The sequence below is a fragment of the Apostichopus japonicus genome, chromosome 1 (genome assembly GCF_037975245.1).
Source record: "Apostichopus japonicus isolate 1M-3 chromosome 1, ASM3797524v1, whole genome shotgun sequence".
Lineage (NCBI taxonomy): Eukaryota > Metazoa > Echinodermata > Holothuroidea > Aspidochirotida > Stichopodidae > Apostichopus > Apostichopus japonicus.
Window position 1 is genome coordinate 14,369,831 of NC_092561.1, and position 20,045 is coordinate 14,389,875.

The 20,045-nt window shown below is 36.9% G+C and overlaps 2 protein-coding genes and 1 long non-coding RNA gene across 6 annotated transcripts in view; 2 read left to right on the forward strand and 1 right to left on the reverse strand.

The window, feature by feature from the left end:
• LOC139968586 (caspase-6-like) overlaps window positions 1-20,045 on the forward strand; it is a 23,123-nt gene continuing 3,078 nt past the window's right edge. Inside the window, exons 1-4 of one of the 3 annotated variants that reach the window (XM_071972730.1) lie at window positions 1-136; window positions 914-984; window positions 2,229-2,443; window positions 2,974-3,203. In XM_071972730.1, coding sequence (XP_071828831.1) covers window positions 974-984; window positions 2,229-2,443; window positions 2,974-3,203 — 456 coding nt within the window. In that variant the 5' untranslated portion in view covers window positions 1-136; window positions 914-973. Of the gene's footprint in view, window positions 137-910; window positions 985-2,228; window positions 2,444-2,973; window positions 3,204-20,045 lie in introns of all 3 variants that reach the window. The other 2 variants (XM_071972740.1, XM_071972748.1) reach the window with 2 other exon arrangements.
• Window positions 6,445-12,174, forward strand: LOC139968581 (uncharacterized). 2 transcript variants are annotated; one of them, XR_011793506.1, is made up of 3 exons: window positions 6,445-6,750; window positions 7,683-8,701; window positions 9,241-12,174. XR_011793506.1 is itself a non-coding variant. In XM_071972712.1 (3 exons), the coding sequence occupies exons 1-2, from the start codon at window positions 6,523-6,525 to the stop codon at window positions 8,538-8,540; spliced, it is 1,002 nt and encodes a 333-aa protein (XP_071828813.1). In that variant the 5' UTR covers window positions 6,445-6,522; the 3' UTR covers window positions 8,541-8,701; window positions 9,241-12,174. The 2 variants fall into 2 exon arrangements, 1 of the variants encoding a protein (XP_071828813.1); XM_071972712.1 differs by having other exon boundaries at window positions 6,445-6,666.
• LOC139968602 (uncharacterized) lies at window positions 15,188-18,340 on the reverse strand. Its single transcript, XR_011793509.1, has 3 exons — window positions 18,192-18,340; window positions 17,181-17,395; window positions 15,188-15,298 (listed from the first exon to the last, which is right to left on the reverse strand). It is a non-coding gene; the product is annotated as an uncharacterized lncRNA (long non-coding RNA).

The following is a 20,045-nucleotide window of genomic DNA, read 5'->3' on the forward strand; positions in this document are numbered from 1 at the left end:
GCGATGGATGGAAAAACCTGATTGCATGATTAAGGAACAACATTATTTGATAACCAAACTAAATGTATAGGATTCATTATCCAGATCAACCTAAGGTGAATTGAAACTCTTTGCATCTTTGACGGAATCTATTCCAGTAAGTATCACAATATATGTAGGAACCAAATATTAAAAAGAAAATAGACTTAAGCAGCAAGAAGAAAGTCTTATTAATTATTTTATTTTTACATTCCTCATAGTATTGAGTATAGAATAGGTTAATAGCTTCGTGTAACTTCTAGCGCTGTATGCATTGCTGTATTGCTGTATTGCAACAACAATTAAAGCATCGTCGAATTTAATTATACGAAGTAACGTCTACAAAGTCCCATTGAGATTTGATCATATCTTATATTTCTATAAGTTACTGCGAGGTAATCAGGACGTCTAGGTGTGGATACGGTAAATATGATGTTATTATTTTTGTTGATGTTTAAAGTTAGTTTGTGTCAGGCTTTGTTAGGAGACATACTACAACACACAAATATAGGCCTATGAAAAATTTCAACGAGGCTGAAGTATGTTCGTGACGTTAAAAAAGCAGAACCATTGAAACCAGGATTATCCGGACATTATGGGACCTGAGGTTATTTGGTAATGAAAAAAGTCCGGGGCGACGGAGACGAGTGGACTATGGCATGACGTTTTGAAGGAGACCTAAAAGGTGTCATAAGTATTTAGTGACTCCTGTTTGTTGAAAAGTATCGTTTTCTGTGTGGTAATTTTGCGGTTTCTACCCTCAATTTAAGGTCACATGACCCACTTCCCTTCGACGTCCCCCCTCAAATAAACTTCCCCAGGTTAAACCCTCTTCCGCCTCCCTGAACCATATACTTTAAGGTGTCTTATCTACTTATTTTGTCTTTTCAAGCAGATCGCCAGGATATACTAAAATAAATCTGTTCGTCCTGTGCATTAAAGTAACCCAGACAACATGGTTGACAGGTACGTATTTAAGTTGTAAAAGCAGCCAATACTTGGGGAGTGTAAAGCTTTGGTCACACTTGTGTAAATCAAGGCGCACGTTGTCGTATATAGTGATCGTACGTATCTGTTGTACAATACGCAGGATTCGGCTAAGACCCGTTCGAAGTATTTTCTGTAGAGTGGTGAGTTTACTGAAATGTGACAATGCTTTTAACATATATGAAATACATGCATATACGAAAATCATTTGACGCAGTCAGTGTTAACGCCCCCGGCGTGACAGCGGTGTGGCCGCCCAAGGTAATTACAAAACGCAATTAGCACCATTTTACTAAAGCCCACAGTAGGCTAGATAAAAGGTAAGCTTTGTTATTAATACTGCAGCCCGTAATGTAGATGGCCACTTCTAAAATCTACCTTGGGGCACAAAAACGCCGCCAGTAATGCATGTCAAATGACCACATGTACTCGCTGGGAATTTAAACGAAACCCTATCCACATAAGAACCTGTTTGAGTGTACCGAGCGTCTTGTTCGAGGCACCAACTAGTCATCACTTGATTGTGGACTCTCCTTTCGTGACCAATTTCTATTGCTGTACCGGATCACAGTTCTTCCTTGATGAGCATCTGTACCCAGGAGAATGGTGTTCTTTAAAACTTGTGCATACGACCCTCCCCACCGTGATCACCCTTACCCCGCGTACATGCCTCAGGTTTACACACGTGTATTGCGAGTTGAGTAACACGTTGACTCTCACGAGTGTGATTAGGCTTTAAAAACATAGCAATGGATGGAAACGAGAATTTCCAAAGTAGTTTACATTAAACATTTTGGTGATTGTGAGATACGCCTCGGAGGTTCATGAAGTTTCCCTTGTTGAGCACTTTCACAAGTGACTGTATCGTTTCGGAAAGTGATTCAAGGTACCAAAAGACAATTTATGTATAACATGGCGAGGGTTTCTGCAATGTCTTGGGCTGTTTCCCCCAGGACATGAAGAGTGATAAACTTTCGAAACCAAGCTTGCCTCACTGTATAAAAAGCTTATATCGAGGTCCTGACAACAATAGGTCTATGTACTGAATGACAGCTTGCTTTAGTATTAAAATTTAAGTACGGTACCTGGTTAATGTCTCAATTTCTCAAACCTCATGAATGTCTCAGTGTCTTCCAACAATATATCAGATTTCTTCAGGTATCAAAGGTATCTTCAACATACAAAGCAAATTGTGACAACATGTTGTATGTTTCTTATTGCAGGTCACCGATACATTTTGACTTAGAATATAATATGCGGCATCCTGAACGAGGTCTTGCTATCATTTTTAATAATGAAAACTTTTTGAAAATGACAAAGAGGACCGGCACTCGGATAGACACAGACAAACTAAGCACTACCTTCAAGAACCTTGGTTTCAAAGTGCTAATATGTGATGATTACACTGCTGATGACATCCGTAAACTTCTGCGTGCAGGTAAAGATTACATAAGAACAAAGCCACGTGTCTCCAAATTACCAGTAAGAAAATATTCGAGATACTATATATAAGGTTATTTGTGGTACTCGTGATCTGATCACGGGCGTCTCGTTATGCAGTGTCTATATCGTATTATCGAATATTTTTCAGATAATTTGACCACAAGGAGTAAAACAAAACTTTGACATGACATCTCTTTGAACGCCAAGCACGTAGATCCCAGTAGTTGCTTCTGTGGGACAGCACCTCAAAAAATGGTTAAGGTTAGAACACCCGATTATCATGGTTTCATCAGTTAAAATGTGTGATATAGTTATAAATATGTCTTAGATTAAGACCAGTTGCTACTGAAAGGGACTTGCAAATAGAAAATACTAAACACACAATTATATGCATAATGATTGACTGGACTTACCAAGGTACTGTTAAGTTTTCGCCAAAAAAAATCGTCCACATTTAACATTTAATATATATTGTTGGATTAGTTTTATTTTATTATGAATGTATAACGCTTTTCAATTTTCCAGCCAGCAATTTAAATTACTCAGGTTACAACTGCTTCCTGTGTGTGTTTCTTACACATGGTGATGAAGGCATCATTTATGGAAGCGACGGTGATCCAGAAAGTTTCAATGGCAATGGTAATGTGGATTCGACGAGCAGGACGTGGTTATTGCTCAAGGATGATGTATTCGATATTTTTCGAGGAAATAATTGTAGATCACTTATTGGAAAACCAAAGATATTCATCATCCAAGTAAGTTGATGCCAAATGAATTTGACGATGATGTCTACATTAACATTAAATTTCAGCTTTGACTATACCTATACCTACCAAAACTAGAAACAAACTAAATACAACTTCCAACGGGAAGCATTGAAGTGTCTTAAAACCTACCCATGTACGATGGGTATGTCAACTATATCAAACTATGTGTTTACGTATGTCACTGAGGCCAAAGTTCAAAGTAAGCAAATTGTGTATTTGACTGCTCGTGCAAAGGGAAACCTCAATAAGACTTGCGACCTTGAGAAATATATTGTTATCATTGTGCCTGATGTCAAATATGAAATTTTAATGCTGCTACATGTAAGAACATCTCATTAACTACTCAAGTATTCAATTTGTTAGGATATGCCACTTGACTTCAGAATGAAAGTTCAAAACCTCGAATGCGAAAGTGAGATTTGCTATGGATACAAGGACAAATGTGGAATAGACCTGCAACGTCCAAAACTGTTTTCAAAATAAATAGTTACAATGAAGACTGAGGTAAAATCTGTATGTGTAAAGGGACAAAATGTTGTTTTGTTCAGTGCAGCGATCATGATTAATGGTGTTAGTGAATTTCAAACATGTTATCGTACTATATGTAGCCCATAATCAATTGTGCATGAATGGCGTTTGCTATGACATACGCAATTCCTGAATTTCCTAATGTTCTATATCTTTCAACGTTCTATTGACGTATAAACGGACGTTATCGATGAGATATGCAGTTCATGGATTGCCCTCATGTTTTAATTTCTTTTGACATATCAAAACTAAAATTTTCATTTTATTTCAATTAACCAATCGTTACAACTAGAGAAAGTTAAATTATAGAAGTGAAAACACACAAGCACCTACACAGACCTTTTGAAAGAACTATGCAATAGCATTTATCTGTAAACGTTTACTGTTAATATATACTCAGTGGCGTATCTAGGAATTCAGGGGACCACTTTAACAATGGAAGCGGAGACCTTTCACACAAAGTCATAAATGGGATACTTGCCAAGTGATCAGTTAGAAAAATTATAGCCAGCATTAAATATGACAAATTCTGAATGGAATGCAATCTATGACATCCAGTCTAGTATTCAGAAGCCACATATCCATTTACTTTAAATGGCTACAAAGTATCTTAGTGACAATCACCTTTTGATGGGCGTAAATAACTTGAACTAGCATTGTGTTCATATTGTCGCCGTTCTTGCGTAGTGACGTATGAGCAAAAAGTGAGTTTTGAGAAAATGCGCTATATAGATTTCAACATTTTGACTTTAGTATGTCGTAATTAAAAACTAAGATCTTTTTACAAAAAGTTGTCAATATAAGAAATATATAAAATAAAACTTTGAGATCTCATATTTGTTGCTGATTTAAAATTTCGCACGAAAGAAGTAAATTTAGTATAAACTTATTCATCGTAAGGTCATGTCATTTTTTAGTTAAGAATAGATATTAGTCACACATTCATTACATAACTAAATGTTGAATTTTATACCCGTCACAGACTAAAATTCGTCACTTTTGTGTGTATTAGCCATCCACAATTTGCGAGAAATTTCATTGTCTCATGGACGAAAGACGGGTGGGGGGGGGGAGGTTAGGTGTAATAACCTTACAAGGATAAAAGAAAATAATCAAAAGGGGTGCATTGTCCTTTATTTTAGGAATGCCAACGGTTTTCTACAATGTCTGAAAATAGATAAGGAATTTGCACGGGTTATATGCGGAGGCATGTGTTTTGTTTGTTTTTCTTGGGTGGCATGGATAGGTTCAGATAGGGTAAGGGGGAAGGGTACAGTGGGCAAGGAGAACCGGCTGCTGAAAAGGTTGGTATATTGGTCTTTTTAATGAAAAAAAAAACAATGTTTAAAATAGATATGTATAGATTAAATGCGGATACACGTGTTTTAGAATGTTTTTCTTGGGTGACATTCATAGGGTCAGATAGGGTTATGTTGAGGTAGGGATGGCAAGGATAGCTGTCTGCTGTATTGGGTGGTACATTGGTCTTAATTACTCTAACAAGAACGCCAACGATTTTCTACAATGTATAAAATAGAGATTTGCGATGGTTATACGAGTTTTAGTATGTTCTTCTTAGTCTTCAGTACTGTACAGGTACATATCCAAGGGAGCGGGAGCAGTGGGAGTAACTGCTCTCCCCCTGTCAGTGTCGAAATATGTGAAAAAACTGTTGTTTTGTTTTGCATGGTATTTTGTCAGTGCTCTTTTGATCGTGAATACTCGTCAGCTTCCGTTAACTCGATTATAATCGTATTGACATTCAAGCCTACTGATTCAACAAGTTAGTCTGGCAGATGCAATTAGCTAAATTTAGCCTATATCATATTATAAGCCAACAGTTGGCCACTGCGTAATACAATACATCTACAATCTTCGACAAAAATAGATGGGACACCCCACTCCCCGTATCAATGTTGCAGTTTCTGAGCGCTTTTGGCTACAACATTGAACGGGGGGGGGGAGGGGGTGCGCTTAAGCCAATATCGCTCGTTGCTGCTCATACTGTCCCATCATTTGTCGAGGATTGTAGCTACATGACCGCACTCGATGGAGTGTCACGAACCGTATGCACAACGACGACGACAACATGCGTTCTCATCTTTTCTATGATTCGTCATAAGTTGTTGCACGAACAGCATGTTATACAGCTGAGCTAGCAATAGTACGTGATACGCGCTTCTTATAAATAATTAGTGCACTGCTAAAAATGAAAGTTTATAGTGTCCATTAGTTAAGTTCGTCAACCGTATTAAAGTCCAGACATTGGACAATAAACAAGAATCATCCTACTGGAAAAATTGGAAAAGAACACTATGTTTGTCTTTCTGATATAATATGTAAAAGAACATGTTAAAGAATAATTAAAACCGGAAACAAAATCTGCTGATAGTATGGTATCGTAAGATGAAACTGGGAAAACATTGCACCAGATCGCATCTTATTACCTTCAATTGTTCAAACATTTCTTAAAGGGGTGGGGACTTATCACTCGCAAAATGGGCTCACCCCTCGCAAATTCCTAGCTACGTCGCTGGTACTGTATCATTGAAAAGTATCTTTACAGGACTTCTTAACCACTTATCTAGGTTTATTTATCCATTAAGAAATTAGTTAACATATCCAAATGCGGTTCAGTTGTGTAATCGTTACCGACCCTCTGCCCCACATCGCCTGGCTCTAACGTCCCACACTGTAAAACCCAACCGGTAGATGAGCTTTCTGAACAAGGGTTATGACAGTCAGGATGACTCAATAATGTTAAAATAAGCGTTACAACATGATTTACGTAAGTTTTATGCGGAAACGTAGATCAACGTATGAAGATATCGTTGTTTCAACTTGTGATGGTCGAGTATCAAAACATTTCTACATGAAAACGACTGGAAAGAGAAGACTGTGCGTATTTGCAACAAAATTACCGGTAAGGGATCGCTCGCGCGCGTATATCGACTAAGTAGATAACATACGTCAGGGGCCAGCTTTTCGAAGTCTTGGATGAATTACGGTTCGTATTTAGAATGATTAATGCTCAATACAGTAATGATATTCGCAAAGATTCGACTGAATCTGAAATATGTTGTTAAAATTAGCCCAAGTCAAAGTTTAAAATTTGCAGCATGTAATTATATGCGTGATTGAATTGGATTAGAAAAGTTACTATTTCAACAGCCTAGCCTACAAAATTTATAAGCTCCATTTCACGTTGAACGTAGGCTGTGCATTAGGTTAGGCTATAGAGCTTTACAGATAGGCCTAACCATTAACAGTTACGCATCGTGAGACAAAGGAGTAAAACATTCGGTTCATCAGCATGAGCTCATGTGGTTAATGCATGGTACTGATTAGCAAATTTGAATGAGGTATAATTTAGACATATGTTTGTTGTGATTGGCAGTGATAGTGGTCATTCTGTACTAGCAAATATACAAACTATTATTGTTGATAAAAACAATGGATGGCTTGTAGTAAAATTGCATAAATCTATTTATCAAAGCCATATTGGAGCATACAAAGTGACAGAGACTGAAAACTATGATCAAGTAGTTTGTCCAGGTAATCTTAAAGATTACTACCCTCAAACTTCCTACACTATCAGAGAAGCTAAAGTAGTTGTGTTGCAACACTCTGTAGATATACATGAAGAACAATAGGAGTTACCCTAAGTTGAGTTGTCTGTGATAAAGCATGAGCCTTACTAAACGTTGAAAGATGCAGTACTTGCAAAATTTCTACCCATGCAAGTAGCCAAGAGTAGATGTACAGTAGATCAGCTGCCATGCTGCATATTTATGCAGTGCATTTGGTATATATACTGCAGCTGAATGGGTTGTTGCACTTATTGCTAAAATATTACTATGTGGTACAGTACTTAGGGGAGTGTACAAAACGATATAGCCAGCTTCTAACTCCCTTACATTGTTCTCTTTTCATGCATAGGATTGCTCAGAAATTGATACTATGTACAAATTGAGGGTAGTGTTGTCACCAAAGGACATTCAGAAGGTGTCCCTTGAGCAATGTCCAGAGTCTGTTGAAAACCTTATGGAAACTTTGAAAGATAAGTTAAGCCTTGAAGGCAGTTTCACTTTGCAATATGCTGATCCAGACTTTGGCGATGAGATGGTGAATCTGACTAATGCAAATGATTTACCAGAGACATGTGCATCTGTCCAAGTGATATACACTGAAATTGCTGAAGATCAGTGCTATCGGAGTAGTACACCCTCACTGTCATCTGTCGGTTCGTTCGGAAGCTCACATGACACTATGAGTGTTAGTTCAAATGATGACATACAGTCGGTAGAAGCCAAACTGAGACAAGGGTGTTGGCCAGAGGTCTTTCAGGTACCTAAAGTAGGCCCAGAGCTTGAACTGGTTTTTGAAGATGGTAATAGAAAGTATCTGTCAGAAGGAAAGAAGCACCTTGACTTAAGCAAAGATCACAAAAGTCAGTTCCTTGATGCGATTGCTAACCGCATTTGGGAGTACAAAGCTTATCCAACACACATGGAATACACTGAAGTAGCAAAAGCAATCATGAGGACCTATCCTTGTTTGGCTGAAAAGGGAAGTTCCTCTGGCTATGATGAAATGCTTAACAGCATCAAATTTAAGATGGGTAATCTTAGAGCAAAAATGAGAAAGTTGGACTGCATGGAACTAAACGTTAACTCAAGGAAGCGCTCCTACCCTGGAACGTCTTCATCAAAACACAAAAAACCAAAGAGAGCAGAAATCAATTACTTACCAGACATTCCAATTGGAGAAGATGCAACAAGTATGGAGTCTTATTGAGAAAACTTTTGCACAGAAGTTCAAAAGAGAAACAGGGACATGGACGAGATTTAAAAAATGATGATAAGGACCTATGCATACCGTAGACAGGACCTAGTCTTAAATGCGCCAGCCGTCAACGAAATGGTAGAAAGATGCCCGCCTTATTTCTTCACAGTGAAGTATGTTCCTTAATTGTTCATTAACTTATTGGGGGTGCTGTCTCCTTCACTAAAATTGGACATTTTGTTTTGTATTTTTCATGATATAGTAGCTGCAGTGTATAATGAGTAGTAAAAGTAATCACAGTGGGTGATTAGCGTTAGAGATGTTTTATTTCTTATGTATAAAATTTTGGTAAAATACAGAATAAAAGTATGTGGTCTAATATGGTGCAGCAGGGTGATCTGATCAGTAATTAGCCGGTTGATGTATTTTTTAACCCATGGATGTCAGTCACCATTACTATTTTTTTTTTCACTAATATCTGCACTAAATACCTGTAAAATTAGTTTATAACTGTATATTATATATGGTCTTACCCAGGATTCCGATTGGCAGTTGACTACCATCGATAAATGCACTTACAAGTTGCATTTATACTCTCACCTTGGAAATGGCTTTCTATAATATTGCTACCTGGCAAAAGGGAGCCATCTTCTTTTCATGGGGCAAACTTAACTAAATATTGTTTTCTACATTTCTCATTTTATTCTTTCAGCTGAAGGCTGAGTTTTCGAGGTTAAGCAACCTTGCTCTGGAAAGCACTTTCTTTTCTTCACTAGACCAACACCTTGACAGAATGGTGGAAATATTGTCAACCAGACAAAAGTTTCAGAACTTGTTTCACTTTGAGACAGGGGTAGGCTATATAACACATTCTGTATGGTATGATCAGATAATAAAAGAGCTCATTCATCTATATTATTGTTTTAGCAATACTTAAAATACAGTTAATAAGAGTACATACTTTTTATTAGAAATTACCTTGAGGCTTGTGACAATTTAACAGTTACATTTTGCATTGTGTGTACAATATTACATGCAAAACTAGCGTAAAGGTATGCTGTATTTGCCCCAAATATACCAGAAATTCAAATATGGTCACCTTTGGTAGCATAAAGGTATGCTGTATTTGCCCCAAATATACCAGAAATTCAACACCTTGGTCAAAATTCTTACACTGTTTTTATTACCACCTTGGAGGAAATTTACTTTAATTTTGGTTTGTTTCATTTTTGCATTCTACTGTATATGTTAACAACACCATTGGTTTATTTGATCCATCGTAAGTACAAATTGTGTCCTGGATATAGATTCAAGAGGGATTCAAAAGGGATTGCTGAATATTTTTGCAAATGACAGCTTAAACAATAATATTCTTTAGTTAAAGAAGTTAATATATTGCTGTTTTAGTGTAATTTATCAACAAAAATAAACCGTCAGGCTACTTAAATAACCCTCTTAACAATTGGAAACCATGCCTGTGGCATTACATTCCATTATAAACATACATAGTTATCATGCATCTGAAGTGTTTAAATAGTTCATGTGGTGTCCAGAGAGATATTGCAAAACTCCATTTGACTGGTAATTATCTTGTTTCTTGGTAAATCTTGAAATTGTGGTGAAACAAATTGTAATATGGAACAGGATGCCATGGGAAATTGTTTCTCTGCTTTTACATTTCAACTTATGAAGAATTGTTGATTGGGTGAATAGGCACTAATAATAATCATTATAATAACCAAAGAGCGAAACAAAGTTAATTTTATGATATGCCGATCTTCAGGCAGAGAAATGACATAATAGCCCCTCTAGTGAGTTGGAAGGGTCCAAAAATGTCTGAAAAAAATTCTATCAGGCTTAAACTCTAGTTTACATTTTAATTTTTATTCAGAGCCATTGTTTGTCAAATAATCACTTTGTACTTGCTTAGTTATGGAGAATTTCTATCAGCTTGCTTGCATCAATGTGATTGGTATCATAGTATATGTTTCAGAAATAATTTGCAAAATTTGAACTTACAAACATGTTCATCCTAAACAAAGCCCAATGAGGGATGTACTGTGAAATCATTTACAGGAAGTCAGTATTAATATTATATATACTGATAAAGGAAAATGCATCAGATATCTGTGTTGTGATGAAACTATTCAAATCACAGTAATACAAGTGTTTGAAGGTTCCAAAAACTGGCAAAAGACAGGGATTGACAATGGAATTCTTTCAAAGTATTTTGTGTTCCAAATGGGTAAAAATAAAGTGCTTTGCTGTAAAGATCTAAAAAACAAACATTTTTCATTATGACTTTACTTTGCATGCAGGTTTTCATGAGCAAAGACTGTTGTGCTTCCTCTCAGATTATTAAAAGAGTTTTACAGAGTTGCTTTATCTTATGATTAAAATGTAAGTTTTTGAGTACAAAGGACCAAACAGGGGCTATTTGCTGAACCCTGGCTTGATTTCATATACCCCTTTCTACGATGAAAGGTTGTATGTGATTCCCCAAACATATCCTTAGCTTTCATGGGAACTAGTTTCATGGTAATTTCTAATATAAGGGATCAAAATATCCTGAAAAGAAATTGTTCATATCATTGAAAAGATGAAGTTCCTTTTTGATGCTTGGTTTTCACAATTGAACAATGCCCTTATCCATCATAACTAGTCTTTGTCATAAAAACAGATGCAAGAACAATTGGTGGCATCACTATAGCTTTGCTATCGACAACTTAAGTGCATTCCTTTAGTTAATGAAACATTGGTGTTTTGAGCATCATTGCCTTTTTACATGATGATGTAATTATGATTCACCTATATAAATATTTGCCACAAAATTAAAGTCTTTAGCTAAAACAATCATATTGTAAATGGCTGAGAGGAGTGGTTACTCCTTACTTCTTGGCTTTTAACAACATTGGTTATTTCCAGCAGCCATAACATATTAATTTTACTTCTGTATTTCATACCAAAGAACACATGCACTTGAAATTGGTATTTGCTATCTTAAATGAATCAGGGAAATGAATGATTGCAGCAGGCATGTACCCATGCTCCATGTTCTTCTGGATCATTATTGATACATTTTGGCGTTGTTTCCAAGTATTAGGCACTTTTTATGTGTTTGATTATTTCTTCTATTTCCTTGTTAAAGTACATTGTTACTGGCTTCAGAGGTTGAAAATAAAGTTGTGTTAACTTAGCAATATATAGTTTTCTTTACTAAAATTGTCTGTTGTCATAACTCAATTATATTGAGGTAACCCGCTGCCTAGAATATACCAAGTAGCGTCAACTTAAATATTCAAAGTTAACTCTGGAGATAATTGAAAGTGGGAAAAACTTGAAATGGTCTTGTCAGTTTAAAGAGGAAAGGCTATGCTGTATCAGCTCTAAAGTTTTAGTTACCATAACTTGCCCAGCTTTTTCTCAAAAAAAGATAAAATTTAAATTTGTTGGACTTTGCTGATATCTGTTGCCACAACTGATGAACATAAAGTGTAACAAAGTAAAACCAGTGAGTTGGTTGTAACCACTACTGTCAAGTCTTACTTATGGAGTGTCTGGGTTAGTAGAGTGAACTTAAAAAAGTTAAGGCAGCGGGTTACCTCGACTTTTTCAAGTTGTCTTGACGTGTTGGGTTTTACAGTGCATCTTTGTACAAAACCTAGATCTTTACTGTGTATAACATTGTTCAAGAAGTCAATTCGCATGGAATGTTGGGATGGATACTCTGTGGTGTAAAGGTGTGGATCCTTATAAAGCTCAGTAACCAATATATGGGCAGGCGCCGTGCCTTGAATTTGTCAAGAAAATGTTGTGCAATTTTACATTTTCAAGTGTAATACGTGAGATGTCTGTAACAATAGTTTATAAGTATCCTTCAAACGTTTTGGAAGCTTTTGCTTTTGGACACTAACAAACGATGCAAATCAAGGAAATGTATAAAGAAATTAATATTCATTCAGGTCATCACTATACAATATCCCCTTAAACGGAATGTGCAATTTTTCTATCGCTCACAGGCTCATTCATAAAACCTAACCCAACCTCGCGTGAATCCTCAAATTTAAAGTAGGAAACAACTGTGCTCTTGCTCAAGTGTTTCCAAGTTGTACTATACTTTCCTTCCTTCTAATTTCTTTATTGTTATTCCTTTTATTTTATGTATTTATTCATTCCAGTATAAATATAACATTTATAAAGTGGAGTCAAAAAATACGTTGACAGGAAGAATAACGAATATAAAAGAGGCAAACATGTTAAGATGATAGGATATCAGATGAAATACATACAAAAGTAAACTATAAAACGATATAACAAACACTGTAACAAAAAGTCTAAGTACACGGATGAAATGTATCAAGCAGAAAGGTATACAAAAGAGTTTATCTAAACTTGCGTTCTGTATTTTGGCAAGATGTGGGGATTTCTTAGATTTCTGTTCGAATTATGCAGAACACTTTTTTAGAACAGTATACAAATAGCCATTCTGATTCATTGAGCCATTTTTTAAACTCAGTTCTTGCAGCAGCATTTAATTTTTCTAAAAGTATATTATAATCTAAATTGAATATTGTTGATGTGTATTTAAGAAACTTCATTATTCTTTCTTTGTGTTTAACAATATAAAATGGTATCAGACAGGCACTGCATAGATCACATGTGCTAGGGTAGAATAAATAATATTGAAAACATTTTCTATAGCATTTGGTTAAAAGAAAGACACAACGTAAGCCACACTAGATACTATATAATATACTCTGCTTAATACCTTCGAGCCGTGGCAAGATGAGGTCAAACTGTCATCGATGTATATTTCCGAGTTCTCAGTTCTAGCCACCACAGATCTCTCCATAATAATAAGTTGCGCTTTTGATAGAATGAACCCGTCATGTTTAATGTTGTTGTTATTAAACACATTTCATTTCTCTCTTTCTTTTTTTTTTTGGGGGGGGGGGGGTTAAGCAATAAATGCATGCGGTCACAAGTTAAAACTATGTGGTCACATGTTTGCATAAAAAAATGTTTGATTTCAAAAATATTTGTAGTAACTGGATTCTTCGAGTGCCTTGTAACTTACGTTCTGGAACAGCAAGTGCCTTCTCCTTTGTTATGTCGAGCAACCCTAAGGGCTAAACAATTCCAATGTATATAAACAAGGGCTGAGGGTGTATCAGTTTGGTGAAGTTCATTTTGTTAGTGTTTCCATGTGCCGACTTGGTGGATTTTTTTCAAAAGGTCTGGTATAACTTCCAATATGATCCTGGACTTTTCAGCCTGTGGAAGAAAACATCAAATATTCTCTCAAATCTAAAGGGTGCTATGCAAATTTTCTTGTAATCCGGTCTAAACGCAGCCCGTTCTTTGTAGCATAATATCTACTAAAGAACCAAAATTATGCTAGCACCTTCCAACGTTTCATGTAAAAGAACGTAACATTTTTCTATGCCACTAGGTATTACTGAGCCAGACAAAGGTAGTTATAAATTAAGCTAGAGTGATGCTTGTGATGAGCAACGCCGCCAACAGCGTAGATAAACCGTATTTCTGTAGGAAGATGTATCATTTTTAACGTTTCTTCATATATGAAACTGAAGACTTTAGTAAGCCTAAAGTGGACATGCGCTTGAGTTTTGATGCCTTCATTTGTCATCATACTAATATTTGTGTATTGGTCTGTTTACATTCTCATTGAAAAGGTGACAGAAAACCAAGATAATTAATGATAAAACACCCCCGCCCCCTCCCCACCATCCGAAGTTGCACTATGCCATCACACAATGGCAAAAGGCAGCTCCACGCCAAGAAACTAGTTTACTCTCCTATCGTGAAAGATGTGTAAGTTGTACATCTTACGTAGGTTAACGGTAAAAAGTACAAGTTATTGTAGACAGGATTGATGTGAAAGGCGAATTTTGATCTGCATTGGTTACCACTCTTTCTATATAGTGAGTTTTTTCGCGGAAACGTTTCGGCTAACCAGCTAAACCAGTTTTTGTTAGACCTAGCCTACACTGAAAACTTAAATTGGTTCACCGACTAACATAACGTTAGCCCATCTGGTGCCTCTCCCGACTAACATAGCCTTAGTCAGTTGCTTTACCGACTAATTTATTCCTTTGTCAGTTGGATTTCTTAGTCGGTCATCTTAGTCCGTCAGCTTAGTCGATTAACAATTTCTTAGTCGGTAAATGTATATTACTCAGTTACATTAGTTGGTGACATTAGTCAGTCTTTACCGACTAATTTATATGAGCCACCGACTAGTTTATAACAGGTTTTACATTAGTCAGGATGGTGCCTCTCCCGACTAACCTTTCTTAGTCGGTATCGATTGACTAGTTGCACTGACTAGAATCACTGAAAGAATTAAACCCGACTAGTTTCACTGACTAGCATCACTGAAAGAAAAGAGAGCAGAAGAAACACAAATAATGTGTACGTTGGCAGTATTTATTTCTGATAAAACTTCTGATGTCTATAAAGGCTGACTTTCGACAGATAGAGAAGAAATCACTGTGAACAAAAATCTGAAAATATGATTTTATTCCAACAAAGTTGAGACAAGCTAATGGATCAAACATGAATCGCAAAAGTATAGCATTGCACAATAATGCAAAGTTGAATCTTGGGCAAGAGTTCCTCATGACTTTCGTTTAAAGTGGTACCCCAAATCGACACCAGTTAAGTCTTCACGAACAAAGAGTGTTTCTCTTAACTACAAATGGCCTCCCACTTGTCTTCAGGAAGCCAAAATCTGCACCATTATTGACCTGTGAACAGAAAATATGATATACGTGTAAGTACAGATACAGATATAGCACATGATAACTCACATGATCATAAACATACATTTACATTAAAATTTTATAACATATTGGGAGGTATACATTTAAATCTAGGTCCCTCAAATTATAAACCAGGAATAGCAGCTTTACCAAATAATTATTGGCTTTGCACAGCATAACACCAAGTTATTTTTCAAAGCTTAATTATTATGTTAATCATGTTAATAATGATCTCAGTAGACCGGGAGCCCAGAGGGTTTGGTTAGCTGGGAAGGTAACCAATTGCCTTGTACATCACAATGTACACAGTGCATTCCTCTATATGAAACCAGACTACTGGTAAACCGACTGTGGTGGGTGTGGCTGGGAGAGCAATTTTAAAGTCACCTGATAGCTAACCTAGATCAATTTTCATGGTAACACATCAAAGTAAGTACAATGTGTCAGGTATGGTCCCAAGAGCAACAAATGGCCATTGCCAGTAATTATTGGTGGTGGGGTACCCCTGCCAGTGATCTATAATTGACCCCTCAAGGCTGACCTAGGTCAGCTCATGAGGTAACCACTTGAAACCTACTGGAAAATGTTGGTTAGGACTTCAGATACAACTGATGGGCATTGCCAGTAATTTTTATTGGTGGGGTATCCCTGCCAGTAGACCCCCAAAATGCCCATCCCACATTGACCTAGATGAGCTCATGATGTAACCAGTTGAAAACTACTGGAAAATGGTAATACTTCATATGTAAGGGATGGGCATTTCCAGTAATTTATATTGGGGGGTACCCCTGCCAGTAGACCCCCAAAATGCCCATTCCCTCATTGACCTAGGTCAGCTCATGAGATTAACCAGTTGAAAAATTACTGGAAAATGATAGGTATCACTTCATATGTAAGGGATGGGCATTTCCAGTCATTTACATTGGTGGGGTTACCCTGCCAGTACACCCCCAAAATACCCATCCCCCATTGACCTAGATTAGCTCCTGAGGTAACCAGTTGAAAACTACTGTAAAATGATTGGCAGGACTCTATATGTAAGGGATGGGCATTTCAGTAATTTATATTAGTGGGGTACCCCTGCCAGTAAACCCCCAAAATGCCCCCCTCCCTCATTGATCTAGGTCAGCTCATGATTTAACCAGTTGAAAAAAATGGAAAATGATTGACAGGATTCTATATGTAAGGGATGGGCGGACTCTGGCAGTGGTGGCCCACCAATATAAAATACTGGAAATGCCCATCCTTACATATGAAGTGATACCTATCATGTTCCTGTAGGTTTTAACTGAGGGAATGGGCATATTGGGGGTCTACTGGCAGGGCTACCCCACCAATAAAAATTACTGGCAATGCCCATCCCTTGTATCTGAAGTCCTAACCAACATTTTCCAGTAGATTTCAAGTGGTTACCTCATGAGCTGACCTAGGTCAGCCGTGAGGGGTCGATTGTTGATCACTGGCAGGGGTACCCCACCACCAATAATTACTGGCGATGGTCATTTGTTGCTCTTGGGGCCATACCTGACACATTGTTCTTACTTTGATGTGGTTACCATGAAAGCTGGTCTAGGTTAGCTATTAGGTGACTTTAAAATTGCTCTCCCAGCCACATCCACCACAGTCGGTTTGCCAGTCGTCAGGTTTCATATACAGGAATGCATTGTGAACATTGTGATGTACCAGGCAATTGGTTACCTTCCCAGCTAACCAAACCCACTGGACTCCGCTCTACAGATCAGTGAAAATTTGACCAAACTTATGAAGCTTGCACGTAAATGATATACTAGACTGTTTTTTTTTTTAAACAGGTTATGAAAAGTATCTTTAATATCATTAAACAGTTGGGTACAATAGTTAAACTCACTCTTCCATCTTTTTTCTCTATGGTACTTGTTCCTTTGCTTTTTGGACTCTTGGATAAACTCTTTTGTTCTGCGAAGGGTACCAATATATCATCTTAAAACATGTCTTTAAGCCATATATAACACAGTTCTCCTCTTCTGTTGTTGCCTCCACACTGGTGTCGTACATCACAGGAAACCTCACCCTTGACTTAGATATTTGGCTTTTCAATTCCTGCTGGAAAAAAGAAACAGCAAAGTATTCATCATTTGAAAAAAAATTAAATAAAGTTGTCACCACAAAGTTATGTGAGATTCGCTTCCACTATAGTCTCAAAAAAAAATCCCAAAGTTTGAAGCAGACTGTATGAAGCTGAAAATGTGAAGTAGAGTGTCATCACCATTGCAACCAGAATCAAATGCCCAGAATAAAGAGATAATAAAACATGGGCTAAATCTTTGTTTGTTTTTATGATCTTTAAAAATATAAAATTTTAGAAACAGAAATGCACTGAGCCAACTTATTTATAGGCCTAATCGTTTTAGTTGTTATTTTGCTTGCTCACATAATAAGCCTGTTTAGACCTGGGCCAGAGGAGAATCAGTACTTTGTTACACTAAGTTTGTCTTTCGGTCGTTTTGATTTAGTCTTACTAGTAGTACTAAAGTATATAATGGACCGGCGAAGACTAGAGAATACCCAGAGTTTTAGCAACTGCGTTAAACTGTATCATCTGATCTATTATTTACGTCAATGAGTTTCATTCAATCTAGGATCAAAAAGAGAAAACTAATTAATCTTAACCTTTAAACTTTGCTACTAATCAGATATGCTTGAATTACAAATAAATGTAAAAAAAAAAACATCATAATCTACGAATCGATGCATATACATAAACAGAATAATTTGAATTCGCACAAGTGAACCCTGCACTACATTGGACAGAAGAAAAAACGTGCAATTAGACCAAACTAAACATACTAAATTTTCCGTTACTTCTACATAAAATATCAATACAAATACAACAACTTACTCTTTTGGCAGTATACTAAAAGCACATGTTATAATAACTTCAGACTATCAAGCTTTCCTGAGAAAAAAACGGTTAATACTTCTTACAGTAAACAAGTCGACCGTGAAGGAATGTCGCAATTGTTTCCTGGGTGTGACCGGAAATAAAAAAATAAAAAATCATAAATGAAAAGGTTAAATACAACTGAAGCGTGCATCCTGACTGCTCGCAACATATAATACCGTTGACTAGCCAACATAATTTGTTCAGCCTACTGTGACTGTACGTTTGAAGGTCTAGCCTTGCTTATTCAATATCACAAAGCCTACCCATTTAGATTCACATGGGAAATTACAGGAAATCTTTACCAAATGAGTGTAGACTTCAAATAAACTATTGAGACTCATAGTTCCAGCATTTGTTTGGGAATAAATTAGAAGATTATGTGCCACTGTTCAATCTAGCCCAATACACACATAACACATTGTTAATTGGTGTTTAGAATGCACACTTTAGTGTTGAGAATGCACTGTAGTACCCAGTAGAAGCCTATGGGCTACTCACTGTCATTGCACTTGTGTATTGCGAAACGCCAGCGTGGCAACGGTAGCGTTACACTAACCATAATACAGTACTAGTGCCAGTGGCCTAACAATTAACTTTAATTTTACCTTCAAGTTAAAAGAATAACAGGTAGGCCGATGATGGCGGTTAATACCTCCATTCTTCTAAAGACCTTCTTGGGTGATTTACGGTTGAAAGTTGCTTAGAGTGATCGTATGAAACTATGCCAAGTCCAGCAAGCTGCCGTTGCCTCTCGGTTTCCAAATTGAAGTGAATCGAATTGGTTTAAAATACATTAATGTATTTTGGACTAATTAGTCCGTCGACACCGACTAAGCTACGATTATGGCGTAAATCGGGTGTCCGTATCGTTCTTAGTCCATGGGTTAAAATACCTTAGTCCGTCGCCACCGACTAAGTTGCGATTATATTTTCCTTAGTCAGTGTAAACTGACTAAGAAGCAGCGATGAAACGAAGATTTTTGCTAGTCCGTGTGCATTGACTAACGTTACAGACTAATTAAACGTTAGTCCGTGGCAATATTGACTAGTTTATTTTTTCAGTGTATATACTCTTTATCATAGTTAGAAGTAAGTTACGTTATCTCGGGACTGAAGGCGTTGGTCGTTGAAGGATACACATGTACTTATCGTAGCTCTTTAAATTCGTTCATTTCTGCTATCGTGTTTTCATCTAAATACTTTGAGATTCGTTGTGTTTGTTACTATGGAGTTATTTATTGTATTTTCCTGTCTCAATCTGCATGTTTTCTGTCTTCAATCTGTGCTATTTTTGTGTTTTTACGTGTCAGTGTTGTCGGTACGTTTTAGGTCTCGAGCGTCAGTGTATCATATCGTTCTTTGTAAAGTATCTGTTGTACCTAATCTGCTCATTGTGAGTAAATCGATATTCTGTGTTTACGCGTTTTCTGTTCCTTTGTGGATTCCATATGGATGTACCTTAGCGTTTAGTATGATGTGATGATTATAATTTGTGGATCGTTCACATGCAGTGTGCATCTCGTGATCTGATGACGAACGCGTCACAACGGTTGATGCCTCTCTTTTCCTCAGGAAAGGAAATGTTAGATATAATACACATTCCTTCTCACACATTCTAAGGAGAAGGAAGATAGGGAAGCCCCCACCCTCCCAATTTTTGTTCAGATAATTTAAAACAAAATTGTACTGCATTATAATACAGTAAAAATATCGAAGATGACAGCGTTATTTGTATCTACACCCTCTCACACAAGCACCCCTCCCACCCCGCACTCAAATGACCCCAATGTCGTCCTAGAGATCATTTTA